The sequence below is a fragment of the Bufo gargarizans genome, chromosome 5, assembly GCF_014858855.1.
Source record: "Bufo gargarizans isolate SCDJY-AF-19 chromosome 5, ASM1485885v1, whole genome shotgun sequence".
Classification (NCBI taxonomy): Eukaryota; Metazoa; Chordata; class Amphibia; order Anura; family Bufonidae; genus Bufo; species Bufo gargarizans.
The window spans coordinates 273366473-273382347 of record NC_058084.1 but is presented as its reverse complement, the minus strand read 5'-3'; the positions used below and the strand labels follow the sequence as shown (position 1 = coordinate 273382347).

At 39.5% G+C, this 15875-nt stretch overlaps 1 protein-coding gene across 2 annotated transcripts in view; it reads left to right on the top strand.

Moving 5' to 3' along the window:
- LOC122939661 (dynein axonemal heavy chain 5-like) overlaps window positions 1-15875 on the top strand; it is a 337492-nt gene that overhangs the window by 128587 nt on the left and 193030 nt on the right. For both annotated transcript variants that reach the window (XM_044295816.1, XM_044295814.1), the window contains exons 21-26: window positions 2347-2498; window positions 5143-5350; window positions 6166-6253; window positions 6727-6850; window positions 8494-8660; window positions 11131-11223. In XM_044295816.1, the coding sequence (XP_044151751.1) occupies window positions 2347-2498; window positions 5143-5350; window positions 6166-6253; window positions 6727-6850; window positions 8494-8660; window positions 11131-11223 (832 nt within the window). The remainder of the gene's footprint in view (window positions 1-2346; window positions 2499-5142; window positions 5351-6165; window positions 6254-6726; window positions 6851-8493; window positions 8661-11130; window positions 11224-15875) is intronic.

The window sequence follows — 15875 nt, the reverse complement described above, 5'->3', positions numbered from 1 at the left end:
AGGACACAGGCGGTGCTGGGCTCCTTCACAGGGGGCATAGCTGGGCTCCAGAACAGTTAGTACAGCCCCTTGGGCTCCTTACCAGGCTCATTTACTTCTATATAAAAGGACACAGCGCTATGGGACAGGTATATTGCGGACATGCTAGCGGCGATCTAGCCGTGCATCTCCGCAGCTCTATAGGGTAAAAAGAAGTGACAGAATCCCTTTAAGCAAGTTGAAGATGACGTGATCTCCAAAAGGCACAATGTTAAAGATGAAACACACATTTCAACATTTTAAGCAATATCTGTGTATTATTTTGCTTTGTACAATTATTGAGTGAAAAAAGGAAATGAGTACCTTGCAAAATTATGGGAACCAAAGGAAATTTGAGTGCTCAGATAACTTTGACCGAGGTCTCAGACCTTAAATAACCTGTTATGGTTAAGACTTGTTCATATTCATCGTTGGGAAAGGCCATGTGATGCAAATTTCAAAGCTTTATAAATACCCAGACTCCTCTAACCTTGTCTCAAAATACAGTAGCCATGAGTTCTTCTAAGCAGCTGCCTCACACCCTGAAAATGAAAATGGTTGAGGCCCACAAAGCAGGAGAATTCTATAGGAAGGTAGCAAAGTGTTTTCAGGTTGCCATTTCCTCAGTTCAAAATGGAATTAAAATACAAAGGTAATGTGCCATCTTTAACTTTATGCCTTTTGGAGATCATTTCATCTTCAACTTGCTGAAAGGGGTTTTCCAAGATTTTGTTACCGAGGACCTATCTGATTAGCTCCTGTGAGTGCCACGGCCTTCTCGCAGCTTCCCAAGCACTGCACCGTGTTGGACCCCCACTGATCAAACAGCTGCTTGGTGGAATTTGGATCCCCTCCGATCACATATTGAAGATCTATCCTGAGAAAAGGTCATCAATATTCTACTACTGGAATCTAAATAAAAAATTTAAGTAATTTTCTAAATGCTTGCTGTAGTTATATTGAGTTCTGTGATGTCTCCCCAGTATTTAAAGTTAAATTCCGATTTCTGCAAGATATCTGTTACTCAAATGCAAAGCACTATAGGTGCACACTAAGGCTACTTTCACACTTGCGGCAGGACAGATCCGGCAGGCTGGTCTCCCTGTCGGATCTGTCCTTCCGCTGTTTTGCCGGACAGCCGCTCCATTCCCATTGACTATAATGGGGACGGGGGCGGCGCTCCGGCGCAGTACGGCAGTTTGCGGTCAGAGACCGCCGGACTAAAAAGTCGGACATGCAGGACTTTTAGTCCAGCGGCCTTTCGCTGTGTACTGCCGTATTGTGCTGCAGCGCCGCCGCCGTCCCCATTATAGTCGATGGGGACGGAGCGGCGGTCCGGCAATACGGTGAAACAGAGGAAGGACGGATCCGACAGGGAGGCCAGCCTGCTGGATCCGTCCTGCCACAAGTGTGAAAGTAGCCTAAGGGTACTTTCACACTAGCGTCTTTCTTTTCCGGCTCTGAGTTCTGTCAAAAGGGCTCTATACCAGAAAAGAACTGATCAGGCATATCCCCATGCATTCTGAATGGAGAGCATTGCGTTCAGGATGCATCAGGATGTCTCCAGTTCAGTCATTTTGACTGATCAGGCAAAAGAGACAACTGTAGCATGCTACGGTTTTATCTCCGGCGAAAAAAACTGAAGACTTGCTTGAATGCCAAATCCAGCATTTTTTTCCATAGGAATGTATTAGTGCCGGATCCGGCATTCAAAATACCAGAATGCCGGACCTGTCCTTCCAGTCTGCGCATGCGCAGGTGAAAAAAAAGAATGCCAGATCTGTTTCAATGCATTTTTTGGACTGATCAGGCATTTTTAAGACTGATCAGGATAGCATACGTTTTGCTGCATCCGGCAGGCTGGATTGACAATGAATAGGAACAAAACAGAAGTGTTTTTCTCCAGTATTGAGATCCTATGATGGATCTCAATACTGCAAAATGTAAACGCTATTGTGAAAGTAGCCTAAGCAGAGGCTTAGGAATGTCCCTGCTCCTTGGTTCCTGAAGCTGAGTGTGATAGCTGTTTGATAGTTAATCATTCGTCTCCTGTCATGCTAGTGACATATACAGCATTACAGCCTTATCTGCAGCTCGGACCTCAGACATAGCATCTAATATGATGTACAAATTAAAATTTACATTTTTTTAGTCCATGATGGTCCCCAATGATGTCCTAACCAGCAGCCTATTTTGCTTATACATTTCCCTAGCCCTGGGCACAGGCAAGATAAAATTGTAGTTAGATTATAATATTTAACACTTAACGCGTCTGTTTTAGTTTTCAGTACATGCCTATGACTCAACTTATTTTTTTTTATATTTTAGGCTTGAAGATATGCTGATGGACTATCAGTCTTTTACTAACAGAATTCCAACTCTGCTCAAACCACTTATGACACCTTTTATCAGCCAGATTGAAGAGGTTATATCACCAGGCCTTACCCAGCTTTCTTGGACCTCCCTGAATATTGAAAAATGTAAGTACCCAATCATTGCCTATGAATCATTCACTTTTAACCCTTTAAGGACCCACCAGTTTTGAGCCTTTAGGAAGAAGCAGGAATCTTAAGATTTTCTGTCACCTGTGTGATTGCTTGTTTTTTTGCAGAATAATCTGTAGAGTGCATTGGTACCATTTTGGGGTACATAATTATTTTTGATCGCTTTTATGTTCCACTTTATAGGGGACAGAATTCTTGGGTTCACTGTGTGATACCAAATGTCTATCGTTTTTTTTAATCTTACAACTTTTTTTTCTGTTGCCATAATCTGAGAGTCATAACTGTTTTATTTAGTCCTTGATGGAACTATTTGTGGGTTCTTTTTAGCAGACTAATATATAGTTTAATTGGTAAGATTGAGAAATAAACATACAATTCTGGAATTGTTTTGACGCTGTTCACCATGCAGTGATTGACATTAGTTTATGCGCGTATTTATTTGCGTATTTTGGCCTGATATTTCACCGAAAATCCACCCACGGCCATCGTTGGGTTAATGTTGAGCAAATCGAGCTTTGGATCATCGATCCGAAGTCTGTTCAGTCAAACAGCTTGATTTTAATGCTATAAAATGTATTTGCTCCATGGAGTTAAACTTAGTTTCGTACCTCGCTACCAAACCTGACTTTGGGTTCCTAATTTTAAATGTATTTGAAGAAGCAGAAATGAATATCGATTAATTCACCGAAGTCTTACTCGACTTCGGGTAAAACAAATTTTGCCTCCACAGAGGAAATACATTTTAATGCTGTACAGACAGGTCTCCGGACAGCTTTAAAACCAAAGTTTTTGAACGAATTGACTTCCAAATCTCTGATCAAAAGATTGATTCGCTGAAGCCTACTCATCAGTGACTCTCATTGTGATGTGTGACAGACAGAAAGGATGCGGCCGCGGGCAGTTTTCGCTAGAATTTAGGCACTGCTATTCATGCCAAAATTAAGCTGTAAAACTCACAGTGTAAATGGGTCCTTATATAGTTTTTATATTTTACCACTTTTGTACCAGAAATCACATTATAACCCCTCGAAGACCCTGTGATTTTCCTTTTTTGTATTTTTGTTTTTCACTCCCCACCTTCCCATATTCCTAACTGTTTTATTTTTTCATTCACGTAGCCTTATGAGGGCTTATTTTTTGCGGGACAAGTTGTACTTTCTAATGGCACCATTTACGGTAGCATACCATGTAGTGGGAAGCAGAAAAAAAATCCAAATGAGGTAGAATTGGGAAAAAATGCTATGTGGTGTGGTAAAATTGACCTGTTATCTTCATTCTCCAGATCAGTACGGTTACAATGATACCACACTTGTATAATTTTTCTTGCGTTTTAATGCTGAAAAAAAAAAATACATTTTATCTTCATATTCTGAATGGGTTCTCTTGACAGCAAGAGCCACAGTGATCTTGCTAATACTAGAAACGAGCAGTGGAGGAAACATTGATTAAAGGGAATGATCAAAACTGAGCAGTGCAGGGTGCACTGGGATATGTAGTGCAGGGATGATGGAATTCAAATTCTAACTACATTGGAGCCCTAAAGGCATCTTTACACTTCTCGTCAGTATAGGAGACTGCTGCATTTACATGCAGGGATCTCCTCCACAATATAGGGAGGAACGATCGCCAATGCCATCACTTGCCCCCATACAGAATCATTGCTTGCTGGCAGCAGAGGCTGTTTGGAAAGCACTATCTGCTTCCGGCAAATGACGATTTAGGTGTTGGTTCATTGGGTAATCAGCGACACCTTTACACTGACAGATTATCGCTAATGAGCGTTTGTACAAATGCTCATTAGCAATAATATGTTCAAACATCAGGCAATATAAAGGAGCCTGTAGGCTGGGTTCACATTTGTACTGTGCATAGCCAGATTCCACCATGCACCTCCAAGTCTCCATTTACTGTAATGGGATCCGGCGGTAATCCGTCTGTTTTCCCAGATATATGCTGAATTTTGGCCAGACAAAAAATGTTGCTTTTACTATAAAAAGTAGATTTTTTTGTAATCCAGGGGTATTCCCTGCAGTGACACAGTCATATTCTCTCTTAATTTACAGTCTTCCCTCATTGTGATCAGTGAACTCTGCACAAAGCTTCATCTATCTTGCCTTCTCATTGCAATTGGGGATGCTTGATTTGAGAGACGCGTTATTACAGAAGCGGCTGTATGATCTTGTGTCTATCTCTAAACTATTCCTATGGCGGCTCAGCAGGAACATGGATATGTGTCTCTCAAATCAAGCATCCCCAATTGCAATGAGAAGGCAAGTAGATGTAGCTTTGTTTTTACCTCTAAAACAATTCTAAGTGTTGAAATCTTCACTTGTTGATCAAACTTGAAAGCTTATATTTTTTTATTTTTTTTTTACATTTACAGAAGTCAAAATAATTAATTATCGAAAAAAAATTGAAAAACAACAAAAAGCTAAACGTTTAGTAGTTCTCAGGGACGTTACTATTGGGGTTTAAAAAGACTGGTCAGACCTGGGCTCTGGAGCTTATTTACTCCTCTAGTTACTGTGATATATGTTGTGTTTTATTGGTAAAACATAATATACAAAAATATTTTATCATTTTTTCATAATTTAAACAATTAGACTTATTATTATTCCAGACATTACTAGTGTCTACAGTTCTCTAAGAGAGATGGAACAGATCTGTAAGGAAGCCTCTGACATTCTGGATTGCCGAATTGAGAAGTTACTTCTGGACATTTCTGACACACTGCTGGTGGACTTACCTGAAGATGATACAATCAGCGTTCCAGTTTTCTTGGAAAGAACGGAAAAGGTCATTGCTGCAGCTGCAGAGACATTGTCCATGTAGGTTTTCTTTTATTAATGTACATATGAATAATGGTCTGTGAACGCTCAGTGTAAAAAGAAGATGGTATTAATGCCTAGGACATGCTTGGTGATGATGCAAATGTTTGTCTTAATTGATGAATACAATAGGATTGGATATGTTTATTTGTATATAATCTGAAAACATTACAGGAAAGAAATGCGTCTAGTCTTAACAAGATCTCTGATTTGCAACACACTTTTATAAATCATATAAAGAGGTACAACACAACAGGTACCCTTCATTCTGCCCATAATAATCACTTCCTTTCATTCAATGAATGAAGGGCCCAGGCGATTGTCGGGAAGATAACGTTCCTTCCCAGCAAGTGCCTGCTCGTCAGTGAAGGAAATCACGGCATTTATGTGCAGCGTTCTCCTCCACAGTATGGGCAGTAGCAATCGATCATGCCATCAAAATAAGTTTGTTTTTCTTCCTTGTTTAATCAATATCACCCAACCACATTAGACATTAAAAAGTTGTATTTGTTCTTTGATATGTCTTCTATGAAAGAATATCATGTCAGTAGTTGTGTTCTGTGGATCTCTATGGTCATGAGTAATACAGTTTGCTAAACTAAAGTGAAATGCATTATTTGAAGCATTTTCCAGAAATGAAATAGTAAAACTGTAAAGCCTGAAGGGGAGAATTTACTAAAGGTTTTAAGCTACTTTCATTGTGTAGAAAACTCACAAATTATGTCTCACACCATATTTGCACTATAATTTGTGACTGTCCTAATTTTTCTCCACTTTTCAAAATGTTACTAATCGTCAAATTATTATTTTCTTAGGCAAAGCAAACAAGTGGAGCTTTGCTTGTATGAAATGATTGATGCCCTTAAAAACAAATTGAAACCATCAGACAGAGACAGTCTACAGGTAAAGAATTTTTTTTTTTCTTTCCACATATAAGTATTTTCTGAAATGTCTCCTAACTCCTGTATGTTTGACTTCTTATGATGTGTCTGATTTGACATTCATTTTGTAAATCTGTCTATCTACCTGTGCACCCTCTTCTTAGTGGTATTGCAGGGCTTTGTGTCTTTGCCCAAAGATGCAATATCCTGCACTGCCGCTGCTAAGTCGATGGTGTGCAGGTAAATTGACCGATGTGCAGTAAACAACGAAGGGGCCACTGGGCAGGTACAAATTTCAAATGTCAAAAAGGTAATTTTCCAGGGCTGACGAGAATGGAAATCTGGCCGATCTAATATTAATGGATGATATATTATGGCTAAACATTAGTTGGATGTATGGAGTACTTGGTTAGTTTCTTACTGTTTATTACAGAATATAGTATGTTATAGTTATGCTAACCAGTGCTCATTTTTTTTACTTATTTCATCTTTCAGGCTTCATTCGCCTGTTTGCACCTAGATGCTAAGCAGAAAACTCGCTGTCAAGAATGTCTACCTTGTAGTTACTATAATATGATGGGTCATTTGTGTCAGAAAAATACAGATTCTCTTGTAAAATGTAAGTTATTGTCATTCTTTGTCTAATTAATACATAGCCTTTTAAAGCAGTTTGACTAGCATTCATTTTCATAAAGCCTAGTTTTGGCTTCTAGTGATATAAAGACAACATGGTCATATTACCATGCATTATTGGTACAGAACTTGGCCATCCTGGATCATTAGTTTAGGAACCGTACAATAAAAAAAATATGCTGGTCCTTTAATATAATTTTAGTTAGAGTATAGGGCATCCAGCTTCTTTTTTCCATGTGGTGCTGCCCATTGAAATTAATGGGAAGATGTTTTGAGGTGTTTGGGAGTTGATTTTGAGGCAAAAACACTTCAAAATCTGTGCCAAAAAGCTCTGTGTGAACTGGCCCTGAACTAAACTTAAAAAAAAAAATAGAGACATAGAGACATATCAAAGCTATTGATCGGTGTGGTCTGAGACACCCACCAATCTCTAGAATGAGGAGAGAAGCGCACACTTAGCACACTTTCTCTTCTCACTGTAGGAGACAGAATTAAGAGGGACCCATAGACTTTGTATTGAGCCCATCTCCTGCAGTGAAAAGAGAGAAATTATGTAAGCTCTTCTCTCTCCTCATCCTAGGTCTCAGCACTCCAACCCCCAGTGAACAAAACCTTTCATATGTTATGATGAGAAAGATCACACTATCCAGTTTAGTGTTTTTAATATAATTTATGTCAGTAAAAAAAAATGTAACTGGTTACTTGCATGAGAACAGGATCTTAAAAACATGAAGAATGCAAATGTGGCTATACACATTAGAAAAATGTCAGGCAAATGTTCAGTGTCTGACTCTTCCCAGACTGCAGATGTTGGGATTTCAAAATGTTTGATTGTTTGTTCTTTAGCAAAAAAAAATCCCCTCCAAAGGTGTGTGGCAGCAGCTTACTCTCCTCGTATTTTTGAGAGTAAATGTATGTTCTGCTGAACCGAGCATGCGTGTATATAGGGGAGAAATAGCTGTCGGACAAGCAATCATACTGACAGCGTATGTCAGCTTAAAGGCTATGAACACCTGGATGCATTGCTTTATTATTACATTATACTTATTTTAGGCAAAAAATGTTTTTCCATTTTATTAAAAATTTTCAACCATTTGTCCCCTGAAGCCTGTAACTTTTATCATATATTGCAGACTCCTTTTTCTCCTTCACAGTGAAATCCATCAGAGGAACTTTTCCAATGGCTTGGTCTGAATTCCTGAGACCTCATAAACACTCATTTAAACTAAACTCAAATGAGTGTTTATGAACTCTCAGGCGAACATAGATAAGGACTACAGACAGAGCCCTCTGACAGTTTCTCTGATGGTTTTCCTGACCTGATGAAGGATCTGAATGCTTACAAATATGTTTTTTTCCTGATTAGCCAATCCTTTTAATAGAAATATATTTAACATCACACTGTTAAGAACACAGAGCAGGCTGCATATATGTGAACAGGTGCAGGCTTCAGAGGATGGTTGAAAATGTTTAAAAAAGACCTTTTGAAGAAGTAAAATGTACAATGAAGTACCAAAAATGCATTCAGTGTTGTCCATAGCCTTTGAGGCGCAAGTGAATAAAGGTATTAAAATGTTTTATGCTACAGCTGTTGTTTCTACCAACCTACTAACAGTTTGAAATCTTTAGGTACAAAAGTGTCTTTAGATACCCTGAAACGTCGCTTACACACTGTCAGCTCCAAATACCAGACATCAAGGCCTGCAAAAGACCAAACCACCAATCCATTATTCAAGGCTGAGATTCACCTTGCCATCCCGAATGTTGTCATGCGGCCTAGCCTGGAAGATATTCAAGTAAGAAAATATATTCAAATATAACTATTTATGGAATATTGTCCCCCTACTGTAAATAATAAGAACATTGCTATGTCAGTCAATCTGTGCTGTGACAGACTGCCTCTGTAGGAATATATAGTACTGTAAGTAGTGTAAATGTGATAATCATCTTTGTAGAAATGCCAGGTTCAGACATCAGAATATGATATTAATGTAATTATTATTTACTGAGATAGCAATCAAATACTCATAGTAATCTTATAGGATAGCTGCCTTACATCTGGTGGCATTAGAGACAGAGCTTGTTAAGAGCTCATGTGCATCCCTTTCTTCCCAGAATTCCAAAGGAGCATGTATGGCCTGTAAGACTCCTCACACCGATTAAGGCACTCTCTCCCTAAGGAAAGATAGTACCCCCCATGCTCAGCATGAACACCCCCCTATTTCTTGTGAGCCGTCTCTTTGTTGCTGGAGATAGGCCTTACCTAACAACAAGCAGGGGACTGCAAATTAGGTTGAAGTGAGACCCCCTAGTGGCCATGACTTCTGCCATCTGCCCCTTAATAAATTAGGAACATCTCACGCCAGCACAGGGAAATCAAGACTGGAATATGGATACACCAGTCTTGATAAATGTCCCTCATTGTCTAAGACAAAACAAATCGAATTCAGGAGGAACTCACTTGCCCAGATAGGAATAGAGGTGTCAAAAGATATCTATCACAGAAAGTCCATTCTCATGTGGAATATTGGAATATAGTGATGATGCATCACCTGTTATTGAGATTACTTCTGAAAGATTTATGATTAAGCTGCAATAACCCATTGATTTGATAAACTGAGTGGGTTCTTTGAGATATCTGAAGATGGAGATTTAGGAAGTGTGAAAGGTTTCTGGTGAGGGACCCTTTACCTGACAGGGCAGCCAGGTGGATTATTGATAGATTTATGAAACTTTTGCAAATGGTAAAAAACAGCAAAGTGGGCTCGGTGACATCAAAAAATTTCTCAAGGCTTTTTTTTGTGGGGCGATGAGATTGATAGCGTAAAGAAGGATTCAATGAAACCAGAAATAAGTGAATTTCTGAAAATTTGTTTTTGGTACTAATCGGCCAAGAATCTCTCTTTTAAATAACCCCCTGTTCTTTTTCTTTTTTCTTTTTTTTTCTTACAAAGTCTCATATTCCACTAACTTGTGACAATAAATAAAATTTTACATGAACTCACCATACCCCTCACGGAATACCTTTGGGTGTCTTCTTTCCAAAATGGGGTCACTTGTGGGGTATTTATACTGCCCTGGCATTTTAGGGGATCTAAAGCATGAGAAGTAGTTTGGAATCCAAATGTGTAAAAAATGCCCTGTGAAATCCTAAAGGTGCTGTTTAGAATTTGGGCCCCTTTGCGCACCTAGGCTGCAAAAAAGTGTCACACATGTGGTATCGCGGTACTCAGGAGAAGTAGGGCAATGTGTTTTGGGGTGTATTTTTACATATACCCATGCTGGGTGAGATAAATATTTGCGGATCCGCAAAACACATACGGACGTCTGAATGGAGCCTGACAGGGGGGTAATCAGGGGTTAATAAGGGGTTAATAAGTGACAGGGGGTGTGTAGTGTAGTGTAGTGTGGTGCTTGGTGCTACTTATTACAGAGCTGCCTGTGTCCTCTGGTGGTCGATCCAAAACAGCATCTGATATGCTATATATAGGGTTAAAAAAAAATCGCATCTACAGCCTCCCAGCGAATGATCGCAGCTGGCAGGCTGTAGATCCCCTGGTTTACCGTCCGATCCTGTGAACGCTCGCTCCTGTGTGCGCGCGTTCACAGGAAATCTTGCCTCTCGTGAGAGGACGCATGGGCGCGTCCAGGAGGAACAACAGGGCAGCCGCCAGGACGCAATTTAGCTGACGAGGCTAAAGAAGCAAATGTGTAATATTGCTCCTATGTGTATTGCCCTGTTTTTGGTTTTATCTAGAGATGAGCGAATTTCCCAAATTTGTTTCAGATTCTATCTAATCGGCCATCAGATTTAATTTGGGCTGAATCAAAAGTGCCCTGATTGCCCTAAAAAGTTGTGTACCCCACTTTGAGGTCTTCAGTAACTGTATCAAACCCCTTTCAAGCTCTTTAACACCAAGACAGCATTAGTTATGTCAAAGTGACAGCAGCATGTAGGCCTATTCGTAAACAGATGGTAGCAGTTGGTAACAGACCGCCTGTTTAAAAACACACTGCCCTATTTTTTTCTATTAAAAAATAGTCCAAAAAGTATCCCTTTTTGGTGGCAGATGCCTTCTTCTCTTTCTTTTTGATTTGTAAAATGGTGGCCGCCTTTTCGAAGCAGTTTTTCTGAGAAGAATCACAAAAGTTTAGGATTCTCCAAAAGTACAATCTTTGGGGAAATTGTTAACAAATTCGATTTGTTTAGAATTGATTCACTCATCTCTAGTTTTATCATTACAATACTATTCCATTCTGTTTCAGAGTGCTGTGAACAAAGCCATAAATATCATATTGTCAGCAGCCAAGGACATTCCTCTGTGGAATTTTGCACATCTACATCACAAACAGCAACAGGTAATGTACTTTATCTTTGAGCTATTGTAAGTTTATATTTTATTGTCACGATTAGGATGTTCTTTTACTGTGCAGAGGTTAAATTAAATAGAAGAAGTTGTGACAAACATGAGAACTTCCAATAAATTTTTCAGCAAATTACTTACCAGTCCTTGAAGTTTTCTGATTTAAATCTACGTAAATGTCTTTACTTAATGGAACAGATTTACTAATCCTGTGTAAAATATAGATGGCTGAAACGTATCACAGTGACTCAGGCTGGCTCATAAATTTGGTGCATGGGTAGACACTTCTTTCTAACTTTATATCTCCTATTGGTGGCTTTACTTTGCAGCAAGATGTGGTGGCTATATATTTTTTTATAATTACAATTTTAACGCACACTGGTTCACACCCCTTTTTAAATTATCCACACCTTTTCCAGTTAAGCCACTCCCTAACGCAGTGGATAATTATTTTTGTCTTAAACTTGATGCGACATTATGCACCAGAAATGGCCCAGATTTTGGCATATTTTATGCCACATTCTAGACACAATCACATTAGCAAATGTGGATCAGGGTTTTCTGAAATACATCTCATTTCTGAATGGTCTTTATCAGACATCAATCTAACCTTTTAGGGTACAGCCACATGTGGTTTAAACACTGACGATTTTCAGGAGCAGAATTTTGTGTGGAAAATGCACAGCATTTACAGTGGCAGTGAAGTGGATGAGAGTTTCTGAATCTAACTTGTCACATGGTGTGGAATTCAAATCTGCAGTTAATTTATGTTGTTAATATCTGTTGCGGATTTTGCCCTTTGCAGTGCAAAGGGTGAAATTAGCATTAATGCTGCAGCTAAACAAAAACTACACCAATTGGTACAGATATTGCTGCTCCGGAATATGGTTAGAACTGTGGTGGATTTTCCATCACAGGAGGATGTATACTTACAGTATGAATCTTTGACTATGTAGATTATTATGTAGTATGCAAGAAATTGATCCATTAATGTGACAACGTACCTTTAGCCAGAGTAGAGATCAAACAGAAAGAGCGACCACCACTTTGGTCGACTTGACATAATCATGTAATACTTGGTAGGCCATTATTTTGAAAGGGTACCATGTTGTACTACAACCCCAAGTCCTAAAAAGTTGGGAGGCGGAGTAAAATGTAAATGACAACAGAGTGCAATGATTTACAAATCTCTTAGACTCTATTTTATTCTTTCAAATCTTTGTTTATTGTAAGCAAAGGATAATAAATGTAATCAAAGCAGGGCAACATGCCCTAAAACAATCATGAGGACAATTTGAGCAGAAATAAGAAATGAGTTACATTAACATTATGTAACAGGAGAAGACATGTGCGCGGCGTGGACATAAGCACAATAATTAGATTACAGATCAGCAAGAAGCATACAAAAGACTCCCCTAATGGAGAGCTGCAATGACAGAGAGGGCAAAGCTAATAATCGCTAGGGTAGAGAAGGTAAGTCACAGGTCAATAGAGCTTCAATCAGTGCTAAAATCAGGTACTGTTATTGCCCAACCATTCCAGCCATGGCTTCCACATAACCACAAATTTATCATGGGAGAGTGTCTCCCAGCTGGATCGTTCTTCAAATCTGTAAATTATTTTACCTTCTGTACCCATTCTTCCATGGAGGGGGCTTATTGGGACAACCAGTGCATAGGGATTATTAGCTTCGCCGCTGAAACCAGGTGGGCTAACAGGGAGTGTTTTGTGTAAAGGAAAACCACAGGTAGGGATGTTCAAAAGCACTGAGGAGGGATTAATAGGCGTCGAAAAAGGGCATATGTGTAGGATGGCGTCAGAGATAACAGACCAGTATGGGGTTATTTCACTACAAGACCACCAAATGTGGTACAGTGTTCCCCTCTCCTCCTGACATCTCCAACACACCCCAGATGAGTTTTGATCTATTCTCTGGATGATATCTGGAGATCGATACCACCTAGTTAACAGCTTGTAGGAGTTCTCCTGCACTCTTATACACCTAGAGAACCCATGGGAGTTCTTGAGAATAATGGATTCCGTTTAGTCAGACAGCGTTAAGCCCAGATCCTTCTCCCATTTCTGTATAAAAGCCGGTCTGTTGGTAGCCCCAAGACTAAGTAGCTTAAGATAAAGGATAAAATCTTCTTAATCGGTCTATCTGAAATAGTTAATACATCCAACCAAGAAGGGGTGTAGTTCCTAGGCGCAACTTGTGTATACTTCTGGCATATTAGGGCGAAGTGAGAGTAATGTATGGATGTCCAGTTAATAGCTAAATGTGAAGTCTGGAGGTCCTGCAGAGAAGGAGGTTCTTGAAGTTTCAGCATATCACCCGTTAAGGATACACCCAAAACGTCTGAATAGTTTAAATCAAAAAAGTAAGGTAGGAGACGCAGAGGCAGGAGGGGAGATGGGGTAGTTGGGAAGTTGAATGAAAGGGCCGCTGCTTGCCATGTGCATAATACCCCCTTAAGTGATAGAGGGAAATCAACGCCCCTAGTAAGACCAGGTTTTATGATCCAAAGTTTGGCCTGTTCAGAAGACTCTATTTTATTCACAATAGAACACATAACAGATGTTGAAAGTGAGACATTTTACCATTTTATGAAAATAATTAACTTAATTTAGAACTTGATTGAGCATCTCAAAGAAGTTCCGACAGGGGCAAAAGGCTGGAAAAGTAAGTGGTAATAATAAAAAACATCTGGAGGAGCAATTTGCTACTAAGTCACATGACTGGGTATAAAAAATAAACATGTTAGAGCAGTGTTTCCCAACCAGTGTGCCTCCAGCTGTTGCAAAACTACAACTCCCAGCATGCCTGCACAACCAAAGGCTGTCCAGGCATGCTGGGAGTTGTAGTTTTGCAACAGCTGGAGGCACACTGGTTGGGAAACACTGTGTTAGAGAGGCAGAGTCTGTCAGAAGCAAAGATAGGCAGAGGTTCACAAAACTGCAAAAAAAAAAAAAAATTGTATCAACAAATTGTTGATTTACATATCAGAAAAATGTTCCTCAATGTAAAATTGCAAAGACTATCCTACCATCTACAGCATATGATATCATCAAAAAATTTAGAGAATTTGGAGAAATCCATATGTGCAATGGACAAGTCCGTCGGTATTGGATACTCATGATCTACAGCCCCTCGGGTGACACTGCATTAAAATAGCATGATTCTGTACTGGAAATCACTGCATGGGCTCACTTCTAGAAATCCATTGTCTCTGAACACAGTTAACTGTGCAATCAAAAATGCAAGTTAAAGCTGTATTGTGCAAAGAAGAAACCATACGTAAACACAATCCACAAACTGCACTGTCTCTCCTGGGCTCAAATGGACTGAGGCAAAATGTAAAACTGCTCTGTGGTCAGATGAATCAAAATGTGAAATTCTTTTTGGAAACCACTGTGTTCTGTGGACTCAAGCGGAGAGGGACCATCCAGATTGTTATCTGCGCACAGTTAAAAAGTTTGCATTTCTGATGGTATGTGCTTGCATTAGTTCCTATGGCATCGACCGCATACACATCTGGAAAGGCACTTTTGATGTTGAACAGTATATAGGGGTTGTACAACAACATATGCTCCCATCCAAAAATGTTTTTTTTATGGAACATCTTGAATATTTCAACAAGACAGTGCTAACGCTGCATCCATCACAACAGCATGACTTCATAGTCCAGATTCACCAGTAGAAAACAAATACATTTCAGCAAACAATACCTAAGACAGTTGAAGAGCTAGAATCCTACATCAGACAAGAATGGGGCAAATTTCTCTGCCAAATCTCCAGAAATTGGTCCCCTCGCTTGTCAGATGTTTACAGTCTCTTATTAAAACAAGAGGAGATGCTACACAATGGTAGACATGGCCCTGTCCTAACTTTTTTTTAAATGCCTTGCTACTATCAAGTTCTAAATGAGTTAAATGAGTCCCAACTTTTTGGGAATTGGTGTTTTGCATTAAAGGAAATCTGTCACCACAGTCTTGGACAATTATCTACAGTAATACATGAATAGTAATGCAGATAAGGAGTCCAGATTGCTATTTTTTTATTTTCCTATTGCCCTTGTTATCCGGCTGTCAGCAATTAAAGCTGTGCTGAAATACATTGTCAAGACTGCTGTGCAGACGCCCAGGAGTCCCCTCAATTATGTTAACACAGCAGTCTGGACTGTGTATTAGTGCAGCTTTGAGTGCCGACAGCGGGAGAAGGGAGGAGAGTAGGAAAAAAAAAAGGCAATCTAGACTCCTTATTTGCACTACTACTCTTGTATTACTACAGATATAGTCCAGAATCATGGTGACAGATTCCCTTTAATGTTTCCATCCCAGCTTCTTCTGGGGGTCTCAGCCTCCAGACCTATAGCGGTAAGCTGATCGCCGAGGCACCTTCCCTTTGGAAAGGCATTGTCCCAACTTTAAATACTAGTTTCAGATGTAAATTCTGAACTGCCACAAAATGTACTGTCGGGAAAGTTATTTTGTGCTTGGCTGTTAAATTGGTGTATGGAAAATGCAGTCAGAATATTTTGCAGGGCTCCAGACGGTTATGGAGCCATTCATATTGTGGGAAATATCGATTTGTGTATACACCTTTTTCTGTGAGTGTTGTCACAGCCAAAAATATCAGTGTTCAGT